General features: G+C 50.7%; 10 protein-coding genes across 10 annotated transcripts; 5 read left to right on the top strand and 5 right to left on the bottom strand.

Annotated features, from left to right (window-relative positions):
* Positions 1-230: 230 nt before the first annotated feature.
* Positions 231-1,352, top strand: N7473_000702 (EI24 domain-containing protein). Its single transcript, XM_057146642.1, has 3 exons — positions 231-364; positions 437-1,014; positions 1,077-1,352. The coding sequence occupies exons 1-3, from the start codon at positions 314-316 to the stop codon at positions 1,249-1,251; spliced, it is 804 nt and encodes a 267-aa protein (XP_057014528.1). The 5' UTR covers positions 231-313; the 3' UTR covers positions 1,252-1,352.
* Positions 1,353-2,311: 959 nt separating this feature from the next.
* N7473_000701 (uncharacterized protein) lies at positions 2,312-4,504 on the top strand (the record flags this gene model as incomplete). The annotated part of the gene is made up of 3 exons (XM_057146641.1): positions 2,312-2,371; positions 2,434-4,044; positions 4,109-4,504. The coding sequence occupies 3 exons, from the start codon at positions 2,312-2,314 to the stop codon at positions 4,502-4,504; spliced, it is 2,067 nt and encodes a 688-aa protein (XP_057014527.1).
* Positions 4,505-5,299: 795 nt separating this feature from the next.
* N7473_000700 (uncharacterized protein) lies at positions 5,300-7,321 on the bottom strand (the record flags this gene model as incomplete). The annotated part of the gene is made up of 1 exon (XM_057146640.1): positions 5,300-7,321. One exon carries the CDS (start codon positions 7,319-7,321, stop codon positions 5,300-5,302), a length of 2,022 nt encoding a protein of 673 aa, XP_057014526.1.
* A 1,052-nt stretch (positions 7,322-8,373) lies between these two features.
* On the bottom strand, positions 8,374-10,783 carry N7473_000699 (neutral/alkaline ceramidase; the record flags this gene model as incomplete). Its single annotated transcript, XM_057146639.1, has 2 exons — positions 8,374-10,516; positions 10,578-10,783. The coding sequence occupies 2 exons, from the start codon at positions 10,781-10,783 to the stop codon at positions 8,374-8,376; spliced, it is 2,349 nt and encodes a 782-aa protein (XP_057014525.1).
* A 939-nt stretch (positions 10,784-11,722) lies between these two features.
* On the top strand, positions 11,723-12,428 carry N7473_000698 (pre-mRNA-splicing factor SPF27 family protein; the record flags this gene model as incomplete). Its single annotated transcript, XM_057146638.1, has 2 exons — positions 11,723-11,759; positions 11,815-12,428. 2 exons carry the CDS (start codon positions 11,723-11,725, stop codon positions 12,426-12,428), a joined length of 651 nt encoding a protein of 216 aa, XP_057014524.1.
* Positions 12,429-13,163: 735 nt separating this feature from the next.
* Positions 13,164-14,874, bottom strand: N7473_000697 (putative 3-beta hydroxysteroid dehydrogenase/isomerase family protein; the record flags this gene model as incomplete). Its single annotated transcript, XM_057146637.1, has 3 exons — positions 13,164-13,761; positions 13,836-14,481; positions 14,649-14,874. The coding sequence occupies 3 exons, from the start codon at positions 14,872-14,874 to the stop codon at positions 13,164-13,166; spliced, it is 1,470 nt and encodes a 489-aa protein (XP_057014523.1).
* Positions 14,875-17,439: 2,565 nt separating this feature from the next.
* On the top strand, positions 17,440-19,380 carry N7473_000696 (MFS transporter; the record flags this gene model as incomplete). The annotated part of the gene is made up of 4 exons (XM_057146636.1): positions 17,440-17,789; positions 17,895-18,271; positions 18,335-18,611; positions 18,669-19,380. The coding sequence occupies 4 exons, from the start codon at positions 17,440-17,442 to the stop codon at positions 19,378-19,380; spliced, it is 1,716 nt and encodes a 571-aa protein (XP_057014522.1).
* Positions 19,381-19,605: 225 nt separating this feature from the next.
* Positions 19,606-20,136, bottom strand: N7473_000695 (nuclear telomere cap complex subunit Ten1; the record flags this gene model as incomplete). Its single annotated transcript, XM_057146635.1, has 2 exons — positions 19,606-19,996; positions 20,051-20,136. 2 exons carry the CDS (start codon positions 20,134-20,136, stop codon positions 19,606-19,608), a joined length of 477 nt encoding a protein of 158 aa, XP_057014521.1.
* Positions 20,137-20,622: 486 nt separating this feature from the next.
* N7473_000694 (ESCRT-III subunit protein SNF7) lies at positions 20,623-21,561 on the top strand (the record flags this gene model as incomplete). Its single annotated transcript, XM_057146634.1, has 4 exons — positions 20,623-20,797; positions 20,921-21,125; positions 21,210-21,418; positions 21,485-21,561. 4 exons carry the CDS (start codon positions 20,623-20,625, stop codon positions 21,559-21,561), a joined length of 666 nt encoding a protein of 221 aa, XP_057014520.1.
* Positions 21,562-22,984: 1,423 nt separating this feature from the next.
* Positions 22,985-24,896, bottom strand: N7473_000693 (chromatin structure-remodeling complex subunit RSC7; the record flags this gene model as incomplete). The annotated part of the gene is made up of 3 exons (XM_057146633.1): positions 22,985-23,576; positions 23,650-24,754; positions 24,848-24,896. The coding sequence occupies 3 exons, from the start codon at positions 24,894-24,896 to the stop codon at positions 22,985-22,987; spliced, it is 1,746 nt and encodes a 581-aa protein (XP_057014519.1).
* Positions 24,897-26,687: the final 1,791 nt, after the last annotated feature.

The following is a 26,687-nucleotide window of genomic DNA, read 5'->3' as shown; positions in this document are numbered from 1 at the left end:
TTCCCCTCGAAGAACCCATTGCAAGGTGGATTCCAGAGTGAATAGGGAGGAATTCAGTTTATGTATGGAAAAGAAAAGAGAAAGTGCCAGGAGCGAAAAATTTGGTAGAAAAAGGGAATCCGGTGGATCGGTGACTAAGCAGCACGTGACTCATGCCTGGGTGGATCACAGGACCTCGGGCTTAGGGAGGGTCCGCTCTTATCGATAAGCAAAGCTCTGCTGCCTTTTGGAGTCGAACTCTTTCCTTGTTCGCCGAGCTTCAATCTTTTGCGTATACTGCAATACTGCAGACTGCAGGTAACCTGCAAGCATCATGCCGCAAATATGGGATCCAACTAGAGCAGCGTGGCTTTATCCGCTTCGGGTATGTGTTGATCCTACAAATTCCTGATTCTGCTAGGGAGGCGGCTAGTTACTGACTGAACATGATGGACAGGGCATTTACTACTTTGCAAGCCATCGATTCCTCTGGCCCTTATTCAAGGCCCGGTTGGTGCCAATCGTCCTCCTGTCGTCCTTCGTCTATTTCCTCCTCTTTTTCTTCACCTACCTACCGCAGGTAGCATTCCTTGCTATCTTCCAAGGTGTCGGAGCATGGGTGAATGGTGCATTCCTCGTCCTTGGTGAGGGTGCGGCAATTGTGGCTGCCTTGTTCGAGGCCTTCTTTGTGGATGAAACACTGGTCGATATCTTCGACTCAGTCCTGGTGAATGAAGGACAGGAGGAGCTTGTGCTCGCCTCACGGGTCATCTATCCGGAGGCCGGTGACCCAGCCAGTCGTCTCGGGACCCCGACGACCAGCGCCGTGTATTCGCCATTATCTTTCCGCCAGATCATCGAGTTCGTTTTGCTGCTTCCACTCAATTTCATCCCGGTTGCCGGTACGCCCATGTTCCTGGTCTTGACAGGTTACCGGGCAGGGCCGTTCCACCACTGGCGGTACTTCCAACTGTTGGATTTCACCAAGCAGGAGCGCAAAGCGAGTATCCGTCGTCGACAGCTGCAGTACACTACGTACGTATAACTAGACTTTTATACTTTGATCATGAACCCAAAAATTATACTAACTGGAATAGCTTTGGAACGGTTGCCCTGATCTTGCAGCTCATCCCTCCATTCTCCATGCTCTTCTTGATGACAACCGCTACTGGTGCCGCATTGTGGGCCTCAGATCTTGAGCGCAAGCGACAGTTGGCTAGTCAGCGACCCAACAGGCTGGGAGACGGCTATCGTGACGATTTCACAGTATAAGACAGACATAGCGTTCTTGTTTCAGCTTGGACCTTTTTCTTTTCTCTTCTCAAAAAGGCTTAGGCTAATCGCACGCCAACCTGTGCTTTCGCATGGCAGACTTTTCCTCTTCCTAGATATCCTGATAATATCTACTAAGCCTTTTACTCTCACTAATTAAAAATGACGGTCCAAAAGACATTTAGAAAGATCTTTTATAGAAGGGAAAGTTAAAGCAGATATATTTACATTGTAAAACCGTTTCTCTAGTCTAGATATCAAGGACCTAGTGTACCTGCTCTCCACTATATTCGAAAATGGAATAGTTAGTCGTGCGATAGCACAAGTTGGCGTGCGATTAGCCTTAGCCCTCAAAAATGGTCTTCTACGGACGTACGGAGTGGTTTGTACTCCGTAGACCGCCCCTTAATATACATGCATGAACCCAGACTTTTCAATAATGGTGGACCCTTAAATTGTCGGGCTTGTGTTGCCAATATGGGACAAACCCACAGTGGACATAGAATGAGCCCAATCAGAAGGGACCGCGGCGCATTTGACTTCGTCTCTCTCCTTGAATGCGGGCACGTGACTAGGCGCCGCCATCCGAGGCCAACTTGCGACGCTTGCCGCCATGCATGGTTTCTGCTCTGCCAATGACCCTGGCAGGTGTCTAAGCGAAGTGAGATCTCATGTGAGAAAGTCTGGCCCATCGTTGGCTTCGTAGTATCTTACCAAGTCAATTGCCCTCCTTCCTGCCTGGGGAACATACTCATCGCTAAAACTGGCCTGTGCCGCGGCTCACCCGCTTCTCGCGCGGAACACAAGCCGTGGAAAAAGGGTCCCCAATTGCGTGGCGCGCTAAATTGAGCGGGGCAGCATCTCGCTACTAACAATATCTTCGGAGTGCGCTCCGGTCTTTGCACTGCTCTTTTGTGCAAGTGGTCAAGGAGGTCAAGCAAGAGTTCACCCCGCAGTGCTTGGGAACCTTGGGTATTGAAGACATTCTTCCCATTGATGCATCGATGATGGCTATGTCCTGACAATCCCGAAGCCCGGTCATGTCACCTTGCTTTCACGGATGGACCACAAAACGAGGCTGCGAAAGGCCTGCGATGCCTGCAGTATTCGTAAAGTAAAGGTTGGTTAAACCCTTGTCTGATGTAGTTGTTTGACCACTAACACCTTCCCTTCCCTGTCAAGTGTGATAACAGTGGGCCACCTTGTCGGTCCTGCGCTAGCTTGGATATCCCTTGCACCTATGAGAGGCCAAGCAGACGTCGTGGGCCGCCCAATCGCCATGCGGAGGCTCTGAAGAAGCAAAAGCTCGAGTCCCCGTCAGCAGACGCATCGCCAGGGAGCATCACAGACTACCCGCAGGCGAGCACGCCTAAGGCCTCTTCCTATGCGTCAAGCATCCCCCAACCAACGCCATTTGCCTCCTCAGCAGAAGCTATCTGCTCGCTGCATACCGTGCAGTTGTTACTCGATGACTTTTTTACTTACATTCACCCTTTGGTTCCCATCCCCCACGAACCTTCTTTTCGCGCGGCATTTGAGCGCCGCGAAGATGCCACTAGTGGTACATTTCTGGCCCTGCTGGCCTCTATGATCGGATTCCTGGTTGCATCCTTTCCGAGACGACCAAAACTTCGCCTCAACACTGAAGCAGAGCGCTCCGCATTTCCAAACTCAATAGCCCTGGTCAAGCGGTGCCATGAAGTTGCCATTCAGGCCCGAGGTACCGGATATCTCGATCGGAATGCAACAGTATACGACGCAGCCATCAGCTATTTTCTAGGTGTCTGCTCTGGCTACATTTATAGCATGCGACGCTGTCGTACCTACCTAGCGGAATGTCGCACTATGCTTCAGGTTTACGACCTCTGTCGCTCGCCAACAAATCTGCCAACTCCCGGAATGCTAAGCGCAAGCAGTCATATGTCAGTTGACCAGCCAGTTGCAGGCTTAACGGAAAGCAACAAAGTCGACTTGATCACGCAAGAGCTAGGCAGGCGACTTTTCTATGTCTCCCTAGTTGGGTATCAGACACTGCATCAAATTGGATCTCAAGATTACAGGGTTCACATAGCCCCAGAAACTCCAACAGACCGGTATCCACCACTTCCGCTGGAGGTGGATGATGAGTTCATCTTTGCAACCCACGTCAACCTGCAGCCAACTGGCCGAGTATCCCAACTAGTCGGGTTCAACGCGAACGTGCAGATCTACAGCTCCTACAACTCTATACTAGCGTGGGAAATCGCTTTCGGCAGCGGTCGGGTATTCGACTGGGAGCACCAACGCTCCACACTGTGGGAGTGTCTTGAAAAGACCAAATCCGCATTGCTTGAAACTCCTCCGGAGCTTTCTCTTCTTCATCCGAAAAGAAACCCATCTGCGTTCATGTCTGAGGATGGCTCCGTGTTCAGTTATCCGGATGATCATATCCATCAGGAACGACGCGCAATCCAGTACGAAATACAGAAAGCCAATATCTACGCAAGTCAGTTGTGTACAAGGTCATATCTGGTTGATAAGTATTGGAATCTGTTTGAGATATTCAGCAAATATGGGAACTCGGATCGAGTGCCAGCTGCGAATTCTGTTGCGCAGATCAAGGTGGAGAATCCATCGGATGCACAGGATGGGACTACTGCCACCTCGTCTCAGAATACATCAGCTGTGCACCATGCACAAACAGACTACATCGGTCGCATGATGGCAGAAGAGCGCAAGCTGGTCATCAAAGACTTATTCGTGCTCCTACGAACCGTCAACGAAGTCAATATGGAACCCAATGGTGCCAGCATAGTACGTGACAGCCCTTCCACCCCCTTCCCACAATCCCACTCGTTTTACTCATCATCAAACTCAGACAACCAAAATCCGCCAAGTAGCATCCACCCTCCTCAACATGCCCAGCCACCACCCAGCATCAAAATCACCCGCCGCCCCCGACGAGCCCTCACCAAAGTCACACCCACCCGAGACAACAACCACCTCCTTATCAGGTCTGCACGTTCTCACCGCAGCAGAAGCAGAATCCTATCTCCACGCTTTCATCGATACTCTTGTCAGACTGGAAGGCCATTCATCTGCTACGACTGATTCCGGCAGCAACGCCGAAGGTGTGAGCCCTCGTACGAATGGACGAGCCATGAGTTACCTCAGTGACTATGAGCGTGATCAGGAGGAATTGAGCCAGTGGGCGAATCTGAGGGAGTATCAGCAGAAGTTTGCTGAGGCAGGGGTGTTTTTGTCGGAGCTGTAGCATAGAAAACTTTAAGATTACCTTGATATTCTCACGATCAACCTAATTCTCGATTTCTTAATACGAAACGCCTGTTCCAAGCTCGATTTGAACTTTATAGTATCATGTATCCCTCCAGGCTGAGGCTAATCGCACGTCACACGATATCCCTTTTGGATATACTGGAGAACAGGTATATCTGGATCCTCGATGTCCAGACTAGGTAAACAGGTTTTCTATATCAATATGTATACTTTAGATTTCTCTTTGCGAAAGATCTTCCTTAATATCATGTGAACAATCTTTTGAACAGTCTTCCTAATCAGCCGGGGTTTCCTTCTAGCCTATGGTTTAGAGTCATGACTGATAGAACAACTTTGAGAACATATCAGGGTGTCCAACTTAGAGAGTCAAACTGTATGTATCTGTGATAAAAGGGTTTACTCGATGTAGGTCTTATCCACCATATCCGAAAATGGTATAGTCTGTCGTGCGATTAGCCTCAGCCTAGCTTTTGGGGAAGATCGGGGTATAAGATTGAGTTTTGTTGCTTTTTACGGTTGTATCGAGGGCGCTGAAAAGTGTCTAGCTGAATATGATCTGTGTCACTCACTACCTTCTGTTCAAAAAGAAGAAGAAAAATTTTACTGTTGCCTATGGACCATCTGTGATCATTTGTAGATTGATTTTGGTAAAACAAAAAAAAGTGATTATGGCAGTGTTAGGGTAATTATCAAAACAAGCATCCTCCAATGACAGAAAGGAAATTCAGAATACAAGATCGTTTATTACACATCTCAAGGAGCCACACAGCCTCTAACTAACAACCTGAATGCGAATCGCAGTCGTAGTGGCCGTCACAGTCTCCGTGGTAGTCTCCTTCCACGACGTCACAGTCTTTGTTTCCTTCCAGGATGTCACAGTCTGGTACTTGGTGACAAATATGATACCGGAGGAAGGAGTCACGGGAATGACTGTCAACAAGCCTGAGTCATTGTCTGGATCGTCAATGGTCGTCGAGGCCTTGGGAGCGGCAGCTGCAGCCTGTGTAATTTGTGGCTCAGCGGTGGTCTGGTGGATGGACGTTGTTTGAGACTCAATCGGGGTGGTTGAGGCCGTGACAGTTATTGTCGGGCCAGGCTGGGTCACAATCACGCTGTGCGTCTCTGTGGCGTGGATCGTGTATGTCATGGTCTCTTCGGATACGGTCGAGCTGGACGTGGTTTCCGTAGGCTGGGTGGAGGTAGTAGGTGTGGACGTCGTCTCAACTTCTGGAGCAGCCGAAGTTGTCCGTGCAACGGTGGATGTGAAGAAGGCGGCTGTAGCACCCTCGGAGACATAGACTACGACTGGCTGTGTGACAACAGGCCCAGAATGACGAGTCGTCGAGCTTGAAAGTGCTTCAGAGGAAGTAGACTGCACCACCAAGGATGCCGAGCTGGCTGGGTTGCTGGGCAGTACAGTGTTAGGCAGCACTGTGGAAGACAAGGCCTCGCTGGGACTGGTGGTAGGAGCCGAATCCGAGAGTGTACCAATAACTCCAACGCTTGCACTTGTTGTCTGCACATCTGGAGCGCTGCTAGGAGTAGTAGCTGCTGCTGATACTGCGGAAGAAGCAGATGTAGGGACAGGAGGTGCCGATGTAGATCCCGTCGGTGATACAGAAGCCACTCCACTGAAACTGGATGATTGAACTGAATTTGCTGCATATGAATTTGTGACACCCGCCCCAGCCCCAAGAGTGCCTACAAGGCCACCAAGCGTGGAGCGAGCAGCGCCAGTATTCGTATAGACTGGGATATGTTGTCTTGAATCACTACTGTGTGTAGTGGAGGCTGTAACCGGGGTCGAAGATGGCACTCCCGTGGACTTTGGGGAGGTTGGGGACTGGTTTGTAGAAGGTGCTGTCAAAGGCGAGGATGAAATTGTCTCCGGTGAGGTATAAACCTGCGAGCTTGATGGCCTTGAGGCAAACGAAGTCGAACTAAGAGCCCTGCTTGAAGATTGGGTAGCAGGAGCGATGGGCGCGGAAGATGAAGTGACAGCACTGGTTTGTACTGATGTGGAGGATGTAATATCACCAACTACGGACAAGAACGAGCTAGCTGATGTCGCGGTTGAGAGAGGAGAAGTCTGCGCTGGGGTTTTGAAGGCATCAATCGTCGAAGAAGATCCAGAAACAGCCACTGAGACTGAGCTCGACGAGCGGGCCACTGTAGGTGAGGAAGATGAAGATGTGGCAAAAGAGGGCGCTGAAGTAGAAGTGGATGTAGGAGTAGTAGATGCAGTAGGTGTAGAGGATGACGTGAAAGAGTGGATGATTGAAGAGGTAGACGACGACGATGTAGTAGCCGCTTCAGAGGTAGGCGTAGAAGTGGAGCTGGGAGTGGATATCGAGCTAGATGCTGGCAAGGTAGATGTTGGTGACGTAGAGGTTGGCGAAGCAGAAGAAGACGATGCAGTCGAACTCGCCTGCTCACTAGCCGTCGGCGAAACCGCATTCCCAAACACTGCCGGTGCAAAAGTCGAACTCGACGTAGTAGGAACCGTTGAAGACGAAGATACCGTAGAAAAAGCTTCGGCAGTAGAGGACGTCAATAGCCACGAGGGTGTAACAGGGATAACAGTGATTCCCCCCTCATCTTCATCAGCGCTACCGTCCTTCCGAAGGGCAGCAGATGTTTCAACCACTGTGAAGGTAGTCGACAGCCCGGTATTTGTCGCCAGCGAGGAACTAGATGATGCAGGCTCCTGGCCTGGAGCAAGCGAGCGTGCAATCGGACCGGCCGAGCACGAGCAGGCAAGAGCCAAGAGGGCTGCGAAATGGGTGAGCAGCATATTGATCGACGAGTCTGAATAGGATCAGATCAATCGAACGAGTAGACTGGAAGGAAAAAAGATCGTCGAGCAGAATGGGTAGGCCAGAAACGAAAGAGAAAGAGATTGAGAATGGTGAAAGGAGATATGAGCGAGAGCAGGAGTGAAACGCAATCAGTAGCAGGTAGAGAAGGGCAGTATGGCCCGTCGGGCTGTTAGGCGTAAATCAAATCAAGAGAGAATCCAAAGGAATGATCCTATTCAATAGCAGTATAGGTAGTATCGAAGACTGATCCAGGCAGAAGTCTGTGTATAGCGAAAGGCAGAAATGAAAGAGAGACGATGAAGGCAACAGCCACGCAGAAGGCAGAACAAAAAGAATGAGGCAACTTGAGACAACAAGAAAAGCAAGTAAGAAGACCAAATAGAAGAGAAAAGAAGAAAACCAGCATCCTCGAGGCATTGGGCCGATGCCGCCCATTATGAACCAGCACCTGTCATTCTGTCAAGCGCATTGTTTTGGCATGGGCCGGTCCAGCCAGTTCCATTTCCCTCAACAAACCGTAACCCGCCATTATCAGGGGTCAGGGTGGAACGACGAGGTTTCAGTCTCGGTGAGAATAGAGCCTGGTAGAGGAATGAAAGAAAGCAGAAGAAGAGAAAGAGAAAGGCAGATGGCGCGCGCGACACAAAGCGCCGTTGCAGTTGACGCCGGGAGGGAAATTTGGATGCTGGTTGGTGGAGACGGGGAGGAGTGGGTCTACAACAAACAGCTCCCCATGGGCCTGATGAAGATGTGATTGGATGCAGTTCAATTAAAATTAGAACCTGCAGCTAGGAGGCTGGTTAACTCGGAGCCTCTCTCGGTTCTTTATTCATCTGCAGAACTTGGATTGAGGACCTCAAAGGTTTATTATGGTTACTTTCGTCATCTTCTCTTGTCTCCATGTCAACGCCACAAAGTTAGGGCTAAGTCCAATAACCATCAACAATCATCACGACGATACAATAATATCGATATTAATACCAATGCTGACATCTCATAGCCAACCAAACTTCTCCGAAACAGGAAACTAGGCCTTCACGGTAAATGTTCCCCCAATTCCCTCAAACGACGAGATCTGACCAAGCACATTCTTCGAATCCCCATAGTAATGCATCCGATACGTGCCACTCTGTACGGGATTCGGATCATCCACACTGTAGTAGTCATCCTCAATCTGCCACTGCAGAGTGACCTCGCTATAGCCAAGGACGGTGTTCGTGCGCTTCCAGTTAAAGACTAGATTCCAGTCGCGGTCATCCCGGACAACCTCCCAGCTCCCAGAGTCCGTCTTTCGCTCTACGGCCGCATAGGTAGACTCCTGGTGGAGATTGTTGCGCGGATTAGCGCCGACAAAGGTTGTGTTGACATAGTCCCCGGGTCCGTAGGTCTTTTGTGCGGGGTTGGACACGACGTCGCCATAGGACTTCCCGATCGGAGCATTGTCGTAGACCACACCCGTGATGAAGCTGAGTGAGTTGTTGGTGTTAATAGGTGGACTAGGGCCTGTCGGAATCGTCGGTAACTCGGCGATATCAGAGGCACTGCCCAGATAGGGGAGGTACGTGAGGGTGAGATTGATGTAGGCGGCAAGAGTGCTGGGACCATAGAGGGTGGAGGCACCCTCGTAGCGCTGAACGTTGTACTCCTCCTCAGTCGTGACATAGTGCGCGTAACTATTGGATGGAGCGCCCAGCACAACCTGTGGGTTTGACACGGAGAGGGTGTCCTTAGCAGCTTGCGTGATGGCCGCCTTCCAGCGACGTCCAGACATTGTCGTGGCTTCGCTTGTAGACACGATGATGAAGAGCTGGCCGACTCGCAGAACTTGGATATCCACGATATCGGCAGCCCAGGCATAGGGTTCGGTGAGAGTTCCCACATCGAGGAGGATGTCTTTGGCTCCCTGGCACTTTTCTTGCTCCGCGGAAGGCTGATGGATAAATGCTCGAGCGACCTTCCACAACGGATTCTCCGTAGCGGGACCGCTCGCATTCTGTGTGAAGTCAAAAGCGCCCGGCCCATCCGTCGTTCCCGCCGCGAAGGAGTATCCCAGTGCGGCGGGACACGTCTTCAAAGAGCTGCCGTTGAATGGTGACGGAAACGTGTAGCCGTTCATATCCTGGTATACATGGAACGAGCGAACATCCGAGCTACCGGTTAGGGCAGTGCCAGTGCTCCCGGAGCTTAGCTGGCCATAGAGAGCCTTGGCTGCTGAATACTGGCGTTTGCCAATTTCGAAGCAGCTCTTCGCACCGTTGTCCTTCTCGCGGAAGAAGGGACCCCGACCGTGACAGGCCTCATTCGTACCCGTAGCACGACTAGAGAGACCACTGGAAAGATCTCTCGAACGACGTGAAGATGAACCACCGCAAGTACTATCTGAGTAGGTGCACATTACGTTCGAACCATCCTCGCACCACGCACCCTCGACGTTCGGGCTCGTGTCGCCAACGTTGGATTGTGAGAATCCGATGACAGCGCCGTCGGCAAAGCGCGAGTCATTCTCCACACTCCGTTCAAAGAGATATGCAGCGACCCCCTTGTTGTCGCCAGTGACAATGGTGTTGTTGTTGTACATCGACGTGCCATGGACTGGGAACCAGGTCAACACGGCTGTAGTCTTGTTGTCAGACTCGCGGTTGAAGCGCAAGAGAGTCAGCGTTTTGTCCACATTGGCCGAGTACTTCGCTTTCTCTTCCTCGGGGTTATGGTCATAAGAGTAGGGGCTGCGATTGACATTGGCGTCTTCCAGATTGATTGACCCAAAAGAAAGGCGTCCAGGAGTCAAACTCTCATGCGCACGCTTGATGGACAAGATAGTACCATCTACAATTGCTTGATAGCTCTGCTTGTCAAATCCTTTGGTCGGGATCTGTGGCAGCAAGTAGTTCATCCATGCACCAGGACCAGAGTGGGAGTGCGTCCCCGTCAGCGCAACGTTGTGCTCGCCATAGCGCGCATAATCACCGCCAAGCGCAGCGAGTCCCTGCAGGACGCCGTGCCTCACGGCGGTATCGCCGGCAAGTGTGTCGAGAACCAGATAGATGAAGGTGTTGTCAGGGTTTTTGGGGTCTGCAAAGATGAAGGAACGAGAGTAGATTCTCTGTCGCAGGCCTGTGCCTAGCTGGTCTAGACTGGCATAGCCGTTGAAGTCTACTTCGACGACAGGGCTAGATTGCTAGATTAGAAAAAGATCCGCAGAGTATGTAGATGATTGATATTGAACTATACCCAGTCACGTCTGCCTTGCCTGCGCCCACGAGAAACAGACCATCATCTGTCGCTGCACCCGCTCTGTTTCTCCAGTGATTGAGGTTTTTGTTGAAGCTCGATACAGGTACTTGATCCGCGTGCTGCATCACGGCAATCAACTGCAGGAACACCAAGAAGGTCACGGCGACTGCGCCCAAGGCAGCGCCAAGTCGAAGATTCGCCATATTGTAGGTAAGAACAAAGTATAAGCTAAAACATCAGGGTATGCGACTATTTCACAGCTCCTCCTCTCAACAGCAGATGTCTGAGGGATTATCAGTGTTGGAGCAGAGTAAACAACCGAGGCCAGGAACGTGCGAGTACTTAAGAACCAGAGTGATAGGCTCGGAGGCACGGAAAGCCCATAATCGGGGAGGCAATCAGAGGATGAAGAAGATCATAGCCCAGACTTGGCGCAGGTAAGCCTTCGGAGCTGGACCCTAGTGAAGATAGTGGAAATGGATTGCAGGAGAGGGGGAGAGTCGCATCTCGCTAAGCGATGATGGGCGTGTGATGAGTGACGAAGGAGGAGTGACAGGGCTCGGGGGATCGTCCTGCATGGGAACCCTTTTCACATTCCGCGTGCCCAACTGGGTTTAGATTATGAGACTATCAGACTATGCATCACTACAAGACCTTGCTTTTTAAATCAGCTTCCCCGCTCGGAGATGTAAATGGTTCCGATATTTGACATATGCATGGTAGCTGATATGTACATAAGCCTCGAATCAGATGCTGGTGCTCTTTCTGGAGTAAGTCGGGTATGACAAGTAGACTTCTCGCTTACTTGGATCAGCGCCGTACTCAGGTACCAACACGATCCTGTTCGAGACCATGATCATCAAGGTTACACCGCTGTCTGTTCAATCATCTGTCATCGCGTGCCATTCGCTAGCCAGCCACGGGCTTTAAGGCGATAGTTGGACCGTCGGAGGTCCAGATGCAGGCGGGGAACCGCCAATCAAGTTTGTATCAACACCAGTCAATGTATGGGAAGTCACATGATCCCTTTTTCGAAGGAACAAACTCACCGCCTCAATCGTGATCCTGGCATTTCCATCAGCGTCAGATTCAGATCCGATCCCAGTCTGTAGGAACAGCAATTACCACCCACAATTCTCAAGATGTCTCTCATCAACGAAGCTCACGACTCCCTACCCTGTATGCTACCCTTATCAACCAATTATCACATTCCAACCATACTAATTCCCACCAGACATCGACGCCGAGCCCTCAGCCATCGCGCGTCAAAAAGCCCAACAGCTTATCAACGCCGAGCTCGCCCCAGAACACACTTCCACACTCCACCCATCTATCCCCGCCAGTCCAGAATCCAAATTCTCCCCCTTTATCCAACAAGAACTCGAGCGCAAAGCCACGGGTGCTCCCCTCACGGGCGGCATCGACCTAACCCGCTACGAAGCCCCAGAACCACCAACTCGGAATTCCGACACGGAGCCCCCAAACCTGCCCGAGTGGCGCGAGACTCTGCAAAAGGCATATACGTCCAGCTCACATCTGACCAAGCGACACGAGAATCTCGCGCTGCTGGAGGAGCACGGCAAGAACGCGTGGTTGATTGGAAACTCCCAGTTGGAGGAGATCCTGCGTGGTATGGAGAAGGAATTGGCGGATACTAAGAGCGCCTCGGAGGAGGTCAACAAGCAGCGCAAGATTGCGCAGGATGCCAGCTCCGGCGAGCTGACTAGCCTTGAGGAGACGTGGAAGCGTGGTGTTGGAGCGGTGCTGGATGTCGAGTTGGCGTCCGAGGGCTTGCGGATGCAGATTCTGGAGCAACGGCGGTTGGCGGCGCAGCAGCAGGCGCGGTAAGCTTCTTGATACGATGATTAGTTTTACTTTCTTCCCTACTCCTCGCCAAGTGGGGTGCCATGTCTTGCGACCGGTGTCACTGTGCGATGTGGAGAGCTTTTCTCGGTCCGTGCTAGACTAGACAGTTGCACGAGGTTTGACCTTTGGGACACATCTGCACTCGAAATTTCTATCGGCAGGCTTGTTGTGCAGCATCATTTCCGTCCCAGGGTATCATCGCTTAACGGAATTGAGCTGCTGTCGAAGACCCTTTCCATTCTGAGGCTACACAATTCTTGTCCAAGTGCACGCATGCGACTATCGCGTGCTAACCGGCATATTACGTTGCTGCTATTCGATCTCATGTCTCGTCGATCAAGGACAGCGGAATTACCCCAGGTTGTGAACCCTGGACTTCGCACACATGGAAAATCATGACTCGACAGCATGCTTTATGCTGATACCCAAGGCCTTCCCGGTCAAGAGACCACAGGAGTCTTGGCCTTTCTTTCCCGACCCAAGCAGGATCGATCTATTTCCCAAGCCCGATTTACTTGGAAAATGCCAAACAATCAATATACCCACAATTTCATGCATCGTCTTGCGTTCACTTCATAAAAGTTCATTACCAATAGATCAACATCGTCCCAATAAGAACGTAAGTATTACAACAGGAAATCCTCAATTAAGCGCTCTCGGTTATGCTTAATAAGTACTCCAGGCCATAAGCTTGGCTTGAAGCATGACCACCATCTCTCACAACTTCTTCTCCGGCGCAACAATCTTCACATTAACACCATCCTTTCCCACCGAAACCGAACCACCCTCCACCTTCCTCGCAACCTCAGCAACCTTCATCGCATCAGCCTTCGCATTCCAATCGACCAACTGCTTACACATCCCGTCCAAAGTCGTAATAACAGGCCGATACCCCAACCCACCCTCCTCAGGCCCCCTCCTAGCCCGCTCATCATCCGCGATACAAAACACATCCGTAATAGCAAATAGCGACGGCTGAATCTGCAACAAATCACCCGTCACTTTGGGCAGAAGCCACGGCAACAGCGCGGCTTGGATGTAAGCGTATCCCTCAACGAGATAGGATAGCAATAGGAATGGGAGCGGTTGGACGGTTGGAAAAGAGACTGGTGTCTTGGAGAGGGTTGATAGGAGGGTGTAGACGTCGGTGAAGGAGATTGCTGGATTGGGATCTGTTACTACGAAGGATTGGCCGCCGATGTTGGGGAGGTTGCTTTTTGGCGAGGATTGTTCGAGGAGACGGGCTTCGTAGAGGAGGTGTGCTAGGGAGACGTTTTCGGCGTTGACGAAGCTTTGGATTACGGGGCGGACCCAGCTGTGGTTCTTGTTAGAATGGTGATGTTTTGGTTTCAATGCATAGGTTTTTGGTTCTTGGATACTGGTACTCACGTTGGACTTCCGCCACTGCGTAGGTACAAGCCGGTAATTGTCGCGCTGGCATCACTTCCAATACCATAGATTCCATTCGCAGGTCTGATACAGCCCGTTCGGAATCCAGTGGCCGGGTCATCAGCCGAGCGAACGAGACGCTCCGCTGCAATCTTGGATACAGCGTAGTTACCGAAGAACTCATCATGGCGTTCTGGTAACTTCGCATCATCACTCAGGATCTGCATAATCCGTCGAGGCAGTGTCTCCCACGGCGCAATCCAGAAACTCGGTTTGTGCAAGGTCACTGAGCCAGAGGAAGTAGAGATGAAGCATGTGGCACCGCACTTCTTAGAAGCGTTGAGTACAATTTGGGTACCCTCGACGTTGACCTTTGTGCAGAGTGGGAGGTAGATCTCTAGACGCTCAAAGGCACGAATGACGGCTGCAGTGTGGAAGACGGTTAGAGGCAGATTGGCCACGGTTGTTGGCCATGGTTGTTCGAAGGCTGTTGACACGGCGAGTTCGTCGGTGATATTGGTCTTGATAAAGGTAACGCCAAGGTCGAGGATGTCTTGTGTTGGTGTGAGAAGATCCAGAATTCGCAGTGAAGCTGGATCCTCGCCGCGAGCAAGAAGGTGTGAAACGATCCAGCCGCCCACAAGACCTATCAGAATAGAAGAGGGTTAGTTAATGGGTTTTCTCTCATCGGTGAATTTTTCATGTTTTGCTTCTCGCTTTCTTGTATTTCCGCGCGATTTCAAACGAAACCGTACAATCGGGTGAAAACAAGCAATGAGACAGAAGCATAGAGTACAAATGAGGACCACGTACCCGATCCACCCACAACGATATAGCGGCGCGACTGCTTCGGAGGCAGAGTGTCTGTGATATCGATCGGATTTTCGAGGATCTTCTTGTAAGCCGCCTTGACTTCGTCGACTGTCCAACGGTGCGGGGAGGACTTGCGGGCCTCATCGGGGACCCGTTTCATGGCGGCGTTGACATGGAAGAGGTACAGTGCTGCCACGCCGAGAGTGGTGAAGAAGATGGAGATCATAGCTGTGGGTTGGCGATTCAAGCATCGATTTGATCCAATGTCGAGGTGAAGAATCTCATTCAGACGAAGGTCGGGTCAAAAGAGAGCGCTTCGGCGAATATGAAGCTCGAGATGGTGCACAAGGCACTCTTTCTCCGTCCTGGCGTCCACGGAGTAAAGTAGGAAGCAAATGTCGTCGGCTTGATTTAAAGGGAAGATCAGAATGAGACAAATACGGGGAAAGCTCCTGGATCGCGGAGTGTCCGACAGCAACAGGTGTCGTCAACACGAAACAAGTCAGTGACTTGCGATCGCGTGGACTTTTAAGTGTCGCGTATAGTTCGGGAAGAGAGCTAAGTGGAGCGAGAGAAAGAGAGATACGATGGTTGCGCAACGCAGAACAGCAGATCACATTGGATTTTATTGTCAAGTAAGAGAAACTCCATCTTCATCGAAGCGACCTGTCCGAATTTCTTCATTGGTAGTATTCTGAGCCACGACTCCATCATCGTCGCAATGGCTTTAATTCTTTTGGGCAGGGTCGCTTAGAGTTAGTCGGTTCGGTTAGTTCTAAACGAGGGCGACATGCAACTGTGGTTGGCTGGCCGCATGTCCAATTCTCCGAAAATACTTCGATACGTGGGGGGAGGAAATTGAAGCGAGCAGGTGCAAACTTCAAACAGGAATGGGACAGCGAGGAGACCCAGACGGGCCAGAAAGAGGGATCCAGTTGGTCTTTTAAGATTTTAAGGTCGGGCGCTAGACTTGGACGTTTCTTAGCGAACAGTCAACAACGGAGAGGCAGACTGGAGTCTGCCCTGGTCTGGCCTGGCCTAATCCACTTGGTGAAGCTATGACTAGCCAAGCCTAGTAGCACATAGTCTCAAAGACTTTGCGACAACCCCTTTAGACATTATTAGTTAGCTAGTTACTATGACACATGTGCCTACAAATTAACAATGATGATTCTTTGGGTCAAATAGTAATTGAACTGGAATATAATTACTGGACTACTGTATGACAGAGTAGGGAGTACTGTACGTAGTATGGAGCCAGCCCATCTCAAAGTACAGTGGCAGAAACAGTTCAACAGAATCTCCCTGAAAGATCTTTCAAGTTCAGTATTCACTTACCTTTCTAGTTCATTCTTAGTGCTCTTTCTACTGTAGATAGCTCAGGTATTCTCTAAGTTATCAATTTATCGTCTAACTCGTGACTAAGAAGTTCAACCACATGGAGCGCCACATAAATCTGCAGGCGATGAAAAGAGTAAGATTTTGTATTTCTCGCTGCTCCACTGCGGAAGCCTTCCGTCATTCCGCATCTGCACCCCGATATCAAAGCTCGCCAAAGAAGCAGATCGCACTGTTCTTCACCCCAAAAAAAAAGACCGAATCCATCTTGCAAACTTTCGGAACTAGCCATCGGCATGCCATGGCCCACTCTAATTAGATAATGCCCGTACGGCAGATTTTCGAACCCGAATTTGCTCCAAGTGGCCCGACCCTTCATATCAGCATATCCCGGCACATGCAGCCATCCCAAACTCTGACCGCGTGCCCAGGAATCGATCGCAACGAACTCCGACCACCCAGACCCCGCAAGCTTGGCTTTTACAAAGACTTAACTTCCTAATAACCACAAAATACATACAATATCCCCCTCCTTTTAGGCCCCGACCTCGTACAGTATGTTTGTCGCGATCACACCTGGAGATGGTGTACTCGGCAAACCGGCACGCTAAGTACAGACCGCAATATCCACTCAGGTGAGAACTCTGTATCCACCATCAACGCAAAAAGGGGGATTCCCGAGTGCAACTGGCACTGACGCCGCCCGGATTCAACCTGACAGTCCGAAATGGAGATTTTTTTACCCATGGGGAACCTCTCCACGGGAGTCCATTCAGACTGGAACAGGAGACAAGAAGCACATCTTCCGTACGCATCACTATGAGGTGACTGTAAACCAAACCCAGACATACTCCTGTAGATATACTTCAGCCTTGAGTGGCGTGTACCTCGGTCTGCTTTCCGAGATCAACACTTACCCCTCGGCCCATCTTTTGGGCCCCCAATCACACAAATTGCTTCCTGCCTACTGTTGTCCTGCAAGGCTTTGACCTTTGCCGTCGACTTCTCGCAGAATTTAGGCTTATCAATTGCTCCTGCCCCACCTGGTCCGGTTGTTGGAAAAATTTCCTGTCCACAGGGTTGGGTAGAAAGAGACTTAGAGTGCTTGCGACGGCCTGGTGCTTTAATAATTGCTGTCTCATCTTTTCTCCCTATGGGTTCTTGTGGGCTCGATCATCTCCTGCGCAGGGCCTCGTAAATACAGACGACCTGGTTCAGTGAACAGCCTATTGTTATACTGGCCGATTTCGGAGTATCTCATATGCTTCTTCTGTTTCTTGGTTGCGCCGGAAGCTTGTAACAAGATAGCTTCAGTCAACCCTATCAACGCCCAATACGCTCAAGGCACGCCACATTCAGGGACAAAGTCCCATCTAGGAGCTCCAATAAGCTTCAATTACTAGGAGACCTCTCCTACCTCCCTATCTAAACAGATCAGTGATCAACCAGGACAATGTCGTCTCAAACATCCTCTTCATCAGACACCCACTCTCCCTCCGGCGAGAAATGGCCGCGAAATACAGAGCGAACGTCACACGACTCTGATTCCATCATGTCTGTCTCTTCAGTGGATACTGAGACAGATCATGATGCACTCGGCAAGACGTTGACGGCGCGCACATCGCGAGTCTCGGATCATATGTCCCTCGCGGAGCGTGTGACAACTATCCCGACGAATATGACGGCAGATCCAAACTTTGAAGTCGATTGGGATGGTGAAGATGATCCTGAGAATCCAAAGAATTGGTCTTTCCGGTATAAGGCTATGGGATTGTTGTTCTTGTCGTGGAATACGCTAATTGTGTGAGTTTGACATGTATTCGCTGGTCCTCTTGCTGTCTCGGCCTTTCATGAAAGCAAAAAGGAAACATATTGATCTCACGAATGGAGTGCTAATGCCTGAAAAAGCGTCCTTTATTCCACATCCTATACATCAGGCGTCGAGCTGATTGGGGAGGAATTCGGTGCCTCCAAAACTATCGTCACTCTCGGATTGACATTCTATCTAATTGGTCTCGCCATCGGCTCTATGTTCATGGCTCCGCTGAGCGAAGTCTACGGCCGAAAGCCCGTCTGTGTGGGCTGTCTAGCCGTTTTCACCATCCTGATTATCCCATGTGCCCTGGCCAAGTCGGTAACGGCTTTGATCGTGGTTCGCTTCTTCGGCGCCTTCTTTGGTAGTGTGATGATTTCGACTGCACCGGGCATGGTGGCTGATCTTGTGGATGATGATCATCGGGCGTTGGCTTTTTCAATTTGGAGTATTGGGCCGTTGAATGGACCTGGTATGTGTCATTCTTTGCTCACTTCTACCCATATGTGATAAATGACATTAACGGATTATCTAGTGTTGGGCCCCGTCATTGGTGGTTTTGTTACGCAGTATCTAGGCTGGCGCTGGATGTGCTGGATTGCACTGATTCTCTCAGCCGTGGCCCTTGTTCTCGCCATTATTTTGAAGGAAACATATGCGCCCACTCTGCTCCAAAAGAAAGCCGCTCGGCTTCGCAAGGAAACGGAGGACTCGCGCTGGTGGTCACGCTATGACCAGAAGGCTAGTCTACATGAGATCCTGGCACTGAACCTCAGTCGGCCATTCGTCATGGCTGTGACTGAGCCTATCTGGTAAGATCTGACCCAGGCCACAAGGATATCCAATACCCACGAACTAACCGTCTTCAGCATCTTCTGGAACATCTACATCGCCATCGTCTACGGCATCCTCTACCTCTGCTTCACCGCATACCCTATCGTCTTCCAAAACATCCGCGGCTGGGACCTGGGTTTCTCAGGCCTAGCCTTCCTCGGTATCGGTGTCGGTGTGCTCGTCACCATCGCATGTGAACCGCTCGTCCGCCGGCTGATTAACAGCCATGCCAAGGACCCCGAGACTGGTCGCGTCCACCCCGAAGCAATGGTCTCTTTCGTCTGCATTTGTTCCGTGCTTATCCCCATTGGCGAGCTCTGGTTTGCCTGGACCTGTTCCCCAGCCTCGATCCATTGGATCGTGCCTTTGCTCGCGGGTATTCCCTTCGGCGCTGGTAACACGGGTGTTTTCATCTACGCCTCCAACTACTTGACATACAGCTACGGCATGTACGCGGCGTCTGCACTTGCGGGTAACTCGGTGATCCGAAGTGTGCTGGGTGGAGTCCTGCCTCTGGTGGGATCGTACATGTACGCTGGTCTTGGACCGAATTGGTCCGGCACGTTACTGGGTCTGTTAGAGGTTGCCATTGTGCCGATTCCATTTATCTTTTATAAGTATGGGCATAGGATTCGCATGAAGAGTACTCTTATTTTGCGGATGCAGGAGGATAAGAAGAAGTTGGAGGGGAAGCGGGCGCGGAAGGCGCCTGGAGAGGATGTTGAGAAGCAGAATGATAATGTTTAATACTTTCTCTAGGGCTTGTCATGTGTTTGGTTCTTGCCGTGGTCTGATACCCAGTCGTGTTTGCATTGGAGGTGTTTGAAAAATGTGTCGGTCAATTAGATTGATGGCTAAAAGTTTTGCATGAGTATTGCTATGCATTAATATATACGAATTAATACCACGTTAATGAATCATTTGGGCAACGTCATAATGGGTTTCATTTCTCGTAAAGGACATGATATTAAATCATCCAGTAATGCGCATGCACTGGTCCAGGTCCAGGGCATTGCGAAGAATGCGCTCATACTCTCCCAGTGCAATCGCCCCTGCGGGAAAGACCATCACGGCGTCGATGTGCACCGGTCGAGCTGTGACTCTAACGGGTGCGATGACAGTCTCAGTGGCTCCATTGGATTGCTGTGAGCTAAGCTGAGACGAAGAAAATGACGGGTTTGGTGTAGCTGCATCTCGGACGTAGCCCAGTACGTTCAGCCAGGCGCCTACTCGAAGCTGATCCGAGGTGAGGTCTTGAAGAACCGCATTGACATCCACTGTGACAGATTCAGGCTCTGTTCTTCTCCTTGGGTAGTTGTGTTCCAGAACTAGATTGCCGGTGTTGACATCATATTGCCTCACACTAGTGTGTTTGGATGTTAGATATTTTTCGTGCATATACATTGCTCGAACGTACCAGCCCAGAAAGCGGACTTTTGTATCTGTCGCCAGAGATGGGAGATCACAGAGAAACACCCAATTCGAGGGACGCGGCCCGTTCATCCCTAGGATGAAGGGAGGAAACTAAAGAAATTAATCTTCAGTTTTGGTGTGACTTTCTCCTATAAAATTAAAGGAATGAATCAAAGTAGCCGTCGACCAGTTGAGGCGGTTGCCACGTGACCCCTATCGAGTGTATGTCATCGGGCCCAGCGAGGGGAATCACTCCCCTCCATTTTGGCTTCATCCGTGACTACGTCCGCCGATCCGTGATTTCTGAGCGTATCCTGCCCTGATCACCATTCTCGACCCTTTCATTACTCGTCTCCCTCTTCTTTGATTCCCTCCTCGACCTAGCGCTATCGCCCCGGCCTTTGACTTTTGCCTGGAGCCTACCCTACCCACCGCCGCCATCTGACGTGCCGCACGAGTCGCAGGCGCACCGCGAGGATCCCTGCACTACCAGTGCTGCCTGATCCGCCCAGATAAACACCACCAACCCACCCATCTTAGAACCCAACCGACCTACGTCGCATTCCATCCGCAACCATGTGGTCCTGGTTCGGCGGCGCCGCCGCTCAGAAGCGGAAGGATGCCCCCAAGGAAGCCATCCTCGGTCTCCGGCGACAGCTGGACATGCTGCAGAAGCGGGAGAAGCATGTTGAGAGCCTGATCGCGGAGCAAGATGCCGCAGCACGGAAACACGTTGCCACAAATAAGAACGGTACAGTTGCCACAACCCCCAGGCCCCCCCCGCAAATCAAAGTTTTGGGGACGGGGCCATGCATGTTGATCGATCTATGAGGATGATAAGAGCTAACGCGGGCTTTTTCTTCGAATGATATAGCCGCGAAAGCTGCGCTGCGACGGAAACATCAGCATGAGAAGACCCTTGAGCAGACCTCGGCGCAGGTCATGCAGCTTGAGCAACAGATTTACTCAATCGAGGCGGCGAATATCAACCATGAGACGCTCCAGGCTATGAAGTCGGCTGGTGATGCTATGAAGACGATCCACAACGGAATGACGCTGGAGCAGGTTGACAACACGATGTATGTGATGAGTGTTCGAGGGGGGAGAGAGCAAAAGACACGAGTGATATGGGAAAGGATATTTTTACTGATGACTACTTGCAGGGAAATACTCCGAGAACAACAAATGATCAGCCAGGAAATTGGCGACGCTATTACGACCATGCCGCTGGGCGAGACGATGGACGAGGGAGACCTGGAGGCCGAGCTGGAGGGACTGGAGCAGGAGGCGATGGACGAGCGCATGCTCAACACCGGGCCTACGCCAGTGGGAACTCGCTTGGAGGGTCTACCCGCTGCTGGGAATACAGAGCGTAAGTTCACACGCTACGAGGTGGTGTCTCACGATTTCCAAAGAGTCGCATGCTAACGATATACAGTCAACAAGCCACACGCAAACGAGGAAGAAGACGAGGAGGCCGAACTGGCCAAGCTCAAGGCCGAAATGGCTATGTAGCGAGTCATCGGCCCTTGAATATTAACACCACGCATTTGCACTTCTCTTCGTCTCGTCTCTTTTGGTGCGGTGGAGGGGGTTCTTGTTTTCCCCCATGCATTGGATGCTTTTTCCTACCTCGTTTCTCATCTTACAAGCAAGCCCTGTATTTCGTTTCCTCTGTTTTTGTGTATCCTGGCGCTGAGAGCTCGACCTAAATTCTCCTTTCTTTCTTCCTTTATACATTTTCAATATGGCTCAGAACCTCCTTTGGGATCGTGATTGCTTTACTCGATCCATCTCACATATTCCTGTCCTAAACAACCCGAGAATCCAGACGAGTTTGCGGTGCTCTTTTCTTTTCTACTTTGTCTATTTCCTTTTGCTTCCGGTTCCTTTCTCATAATTGACTCATCTAGATATGTCGTTCCTGCCATGTAACCTGGTATTTACCATCGATTTGCAATATCATCTTTCTAACAATGTAGGCTGAGGCTAATCACACGACAGACTGATCCATTTTCGAATCTAGTAGAGAATAACTACACTGGATCGTTGATATATAGACTGGAGAAACTATGTACGCTTTAACTTTCCCTCTTATGAAAGCTCTTTCTGAAAGTCTTTTGAACTGTCTTTCTTGATAGCTAAAGTAAAAGGCTTAATAGGTATTATGAGAATATCTAGGTACTTAGTGTACCGGTTATGCATCATATCTGGAATGGAATAGCCTGTCGAGCGAAAGCGTAAGCTGGCGTGCGATTAGCCTCAGCCACAAATATTAGCTATTGAGCCTCTGTGCTGTCGAGCGTCCAAGCATTCCAATAAAGCATCAGAACCTTGGAAGTTCACTCTCGGAGTGTGAGAACATTACTACAACCTATGAGCTTGATCAAGATTGTACGTGGAATGGATGCCCAAGATAGATTAATCAGAACCACCGCGAGTCCTTCCATATTCATTACACCCAGATTCACACCAGGTCACACACAGGCATCTACTACCGGACATTTAGTAGACACTCTCAACTACCCAAAGTCCAGCTAGCCATTACATTGTCGGTTACTTGATACCAAAAGCGTCATGAACATCTCAAACCTCGTCGCGAAGGTAGAAAACAAGGTGGTAATAGCATTTCCCAGAAAGAGTAACTCCCATGGTACGTTTCCGAAAATTCCGCCATGATCGTGAATTGAAACCACTCCCATTCCCATGCTAAATCCCGTAAAAATACCCATAAAACAAACTGTCGTCCAGAAAAGTAAAAAAGAAAACCCATCATCCGCAGCAGAAATTTGTTGTAAAACCGCGCCTTCGAAGCGTAACTCCTTTTGAGAAAACATGATTTGAAGCGAACATGCTGCACCGCTCTTGGTGAGAATGAAGCATGTGCTTCGAGCAGACTAAACGAAGGACCGTCCGTGCGAGTACTTGCGCTTCAGCTTCAAGGGTACCAAGCATAACTCTTCGACGGCTGCGCGCGCATCCCGTCTTGAGACTCGGTGCTCCACTTCGACTTCCACTGAATCTCGCGAGCTGCCCCATCGATCAAAGCGTCCTTGCAGTCATCAGGCAGAAGTGCCAGGATCTCGGGTGTCATGAACTCCGCGTGCTTAGGGTTGGCAATACTGGCAAGACCATTCGGGTTCAGATTACGCAAATCGCCGTCCGGGCCGGGAACGCCCATATTCGAGTATGGCGGTGACTCGTAGACAATGTCTGTGACGACATAGCGGTCGGAGATGTGCGAGGAAACGGGCGGGAAGATGGTGGTGTTTTGGGTCTGGTCGTCATGCTTGTCTGCAGAGTCGGTGGGTTCGGCAGATACGGATTGCGAGTCCGCAGTGGACTGCTTGTTCGCGATGCTGAGCGTGGACATGAGCTCGGCTGTGGTGCGGACTTCGCTGGGAGGCACGCGCTCCCAGCGGGCGTGAGTTGGTTGCATGATCTGCGGATATTGCATGGTGTTGGTGTGGACGTCGTAAATACCGTCCATGGTGGCGCGACGCATCTCGACAAGCTTGGAGTTGAATTGGCTAGATTGATCGAGTTAGTATGAATAGTACTCGGGTTGACAGTGGTTAGACAGGTTTATGCATGGGAACTCACCTTGCGGCTCGAGCATGCTCGAACATCCAGTTCTCGTCTGTTACAGGAATCCTCCGCTTCTTGGGATCGAGAGGCTTTCCACCAGCCATTGGCACCGAAGGTGCGTTCGTATGGTAAACGCTGCTAGCACCATGCCATGCGACATACTGATTGCGATTGTATGGTTCTCCAGGAGCAGGAAGTTTATCCTCTGGAACGGCAAGATCTCCCTCCACATCACCGCGTTCCCGAGCAGCTTGCTCATCATAATCGTCGGAAATCTTCTTACCGCCAACGACGATCTTTGCGCCGAACTCACGGAACACCGAACGCGCCGTGACCACACCGATAGCACGACCCTTATAGGAATGCGGGATAATATCGCGCTCAATCAGATCGCGCTTGGCGTCGTCGTCGATGATAATCTTGTAGAGCATCTTATGCTTTTGGAAGAACAGATATGAGTCCCGGAATCCGATGCATCGCGCTGGCTCGGTCGACAGCATGTACAGCTTGTCACCGCGGTTGAGGATAGTGAAAGTGCGGACTCGGTATTCGCGGCCTCCGAGGAGATGGCCATTCTCATCAACTTTGCTGTCACCCACCGGGTTGGGAGGGAGAGCCACTTCATCTCCAATCACATCCATCATGTTTCCTTCTTTGTCAACGGGAACTTGAGTGTTGTGCACAGGTCCACGATTCCGTGCCCAGCGGCCACCGCTAGCGGCAGGGCGACCTCGTCGGCGCTTGACGGGAGTTGTGACGCGAATTGGGGTTTGGGAGCCGTCTGGCGCATCCCAGTCTGGTGGACGGTTTTTTGGGGGACGACCAAGACGGCGTTTGCGCGGGATGGCGGGGCGACCAATAGCATGAGTAGGTGTGTCTGTTGCACCGTCAAGTTGTGTGATATCATCTGCGGCAGGAGTTCCGGCGTTGTTCTCTTGTTCTTTAGATTCACCAGGCGTGTCGGCCTGTGCTTCATCCGCGTCTTGCTCGTTGGCTTCGGGCTCCATATCGGGGTCGTCGTCGGGGGAGTTTGGCTCTTCGATGGGAGGCGATGACGGCTGTGATGGAGGGGCATCTATCATTTCCTCGTCTGAGAGGTCTGGTAATGTCGGGACATTTTCTGGGGAAATAGTTAGTCGCAACGCGTTTCACAGGGGCAATTGGTATAGAAGACTGGGTGTCTTTCAAGGCTTGACCGCTCTAGGGCACATACTCATAGACTTAGCAGCCGCTTGGGCAGCTGCCCTGAGCTTTCGAGGCATATTAGCGACAACTAACGGAGTCTCGATGCACAGAGTGATATCCGTCCGATGTGCACGGCGAGGCTGTTTTGGCAAAACCAATGAGCTCGATGGCGTCACGTGAGAATTTTGGACCTCACGTGAGTTGTGTCTCATGTTCACCGCTTTTTGTAATCACGTGATTGGCGGCTAGTCTTGAGCATGTGATCAGCCTGAGCCCTACTCTTCCCATGACGTCATATTACCCCTCCCCCTCGATCAGCTCGGGCAACTCGGTTGAACTCCAACACAGTGGATCAGCAGCCCTCCTTTGGGTGGGATTCTAGACCCAACACAGCCCTCCTTTGTTTCATACTCCATTGTCCTCATCTGGTACTGGTCAGCAGTCAATGAGTATTGTGTCTGTCATTAGGCCGTTGAACACAATGCGGAGAGAGTACTCCGTAGTTACTCATCCATTGCCGCACGATGAGCTCATGCTCGGGATTCCCATACAGATTAGCCTACTTCAGCCATAAAGGTTCACCGGGCGGCTAACTAGCTCGCCGTTCTCTCCCGAGAGGATCGTGCTTGAGCACAGTTTAGACCGTTTAGTCTGGCCCCTAGCACGGACTCTATCCACTTACTTTGGATAGTCGCAGCTGCCCTACCAGACATTCAACCTTTGACGACTTGATATGACTGGCTCTGGGTGCCGGGCTTGATGTACCATTGACTACATACAGCTTTCTCAAATCACTTTGACCGTTAGTCGTACTAATTATTATTATTATTATTATTATTATCATTTTCATTACAATAATTATGGTTCTACTAGTCGTGGGAGTGCTTTGTACACTGGTCGGAATTGTCTACTGACAGCTTAATGCCAAACTCACTATCACATGCAACTATATCATTGACTACCCATTGTTTCTCTCCTCTTCAGAGGTTTGACCTCCCATTAAACAAAGACAGTCATTGAAACCTAGAAACCTGCTTTGAATGAGTTCATCACCGCTTAGGCCCGAGAGAGGTATACTGTGATCCTCTGGCTCGGACCTGAGCATACTGCGTCGACATTTGACTCTGCAGCAAGCCCTCCTGTCAAGTATGTCATTCTGCACCCTTATCAGCCAATCCGACAGCGGGCTGTTGCTCAACGCTTCCAGAAGTATATGTCGAATCCTCTGCATGCAGCGGCAACGGACCCCTCAGTAGCCTCGGGAAGAGTCTCGGGTGCATGGCTATAGATGCATGGCTGCATAGTTACATACCTGGCAATCGTGGAACAGCATAGCACCTGGCGTATGACCTGCGAATAGGAGTCTCCATTGCTATTCTCGATTTCAGGTTTAGTCCTAATGATTTACCAAGCTACACGTATCTATGCAGATGATGTTTTGCTGCCGGAGTGCAGGACCTAGTGGAAAGCAGGTAGTGGGATGTGCTCAACATACCGAATTTCTGCGTACTGTTGAGAGGCTGGTATGTTAAAGCGCTACCTCGGATAGCCCGAGAAAGTTGGATGATCTACATGAACCTACCGACTCTGATTTGTCCTTGTACCGTGGATTAGCAGACCTAATATCGACTCTGAATGTGCATCACTAGTGATTGAGGTACCAGACACGGTGATCCTGGACTGTAACAGAAAACAACCCAAGAATTAGGAATCTTGTACCATGAACCGAAACCCTGGTCAATTAATAACGAACGAGATCTTTGGGGTCAGGTTTCCGATACGATATCGAGATCCCGTTCGCTTCCCTGTCGTGGGACCTGGAGGGGAGAAAGAGTGAGGGGCAGGTGTAGATCTTCCCCCGCCCTGGA

Source organism: Penicillium subrubescens, assembly GCF_028828155.1.
Source record: "Penicillium subrubescens strain IBT 31985 chromosome Unknown utg000001l_segment0_segment0, whole genome shotgun sequence".
In the NCBI taxonomy this organism is placed as follows: Eukaryota; Fungi; Ascomycota; class Eurotiomycetes; order Eurotiales; family Aspergillaceae; genus Penicillium; species Penicillium subrubescens.
Note: the sequence above shows the minus strand (reverse complement) of the source record. Positions and strands in the feature narration are given on the sequence as shown.

Coding starts and splice junctions, on each gene's coding strand:
- N7473_000702 (XM_057146642.1), top strand. CDS start 314: ATGCCGCAAATATGGGATCCAACTAGAGCAGCGTGGCTTTATCCGCTT. Junction 365..436: donor CGTGGCTTTATCCGCTTCGG/GTATGTGTTGAT, acceptor CATGATGGACAG/GGCATTTACTACTTTGCAAG. Junction 1,015..1,076: donor CGACAGCTGCAGTACACTAC/GTACGTATAACT, acceptor TAACTGGAATAG/CTTTGGAACGGTTGCCCTGA.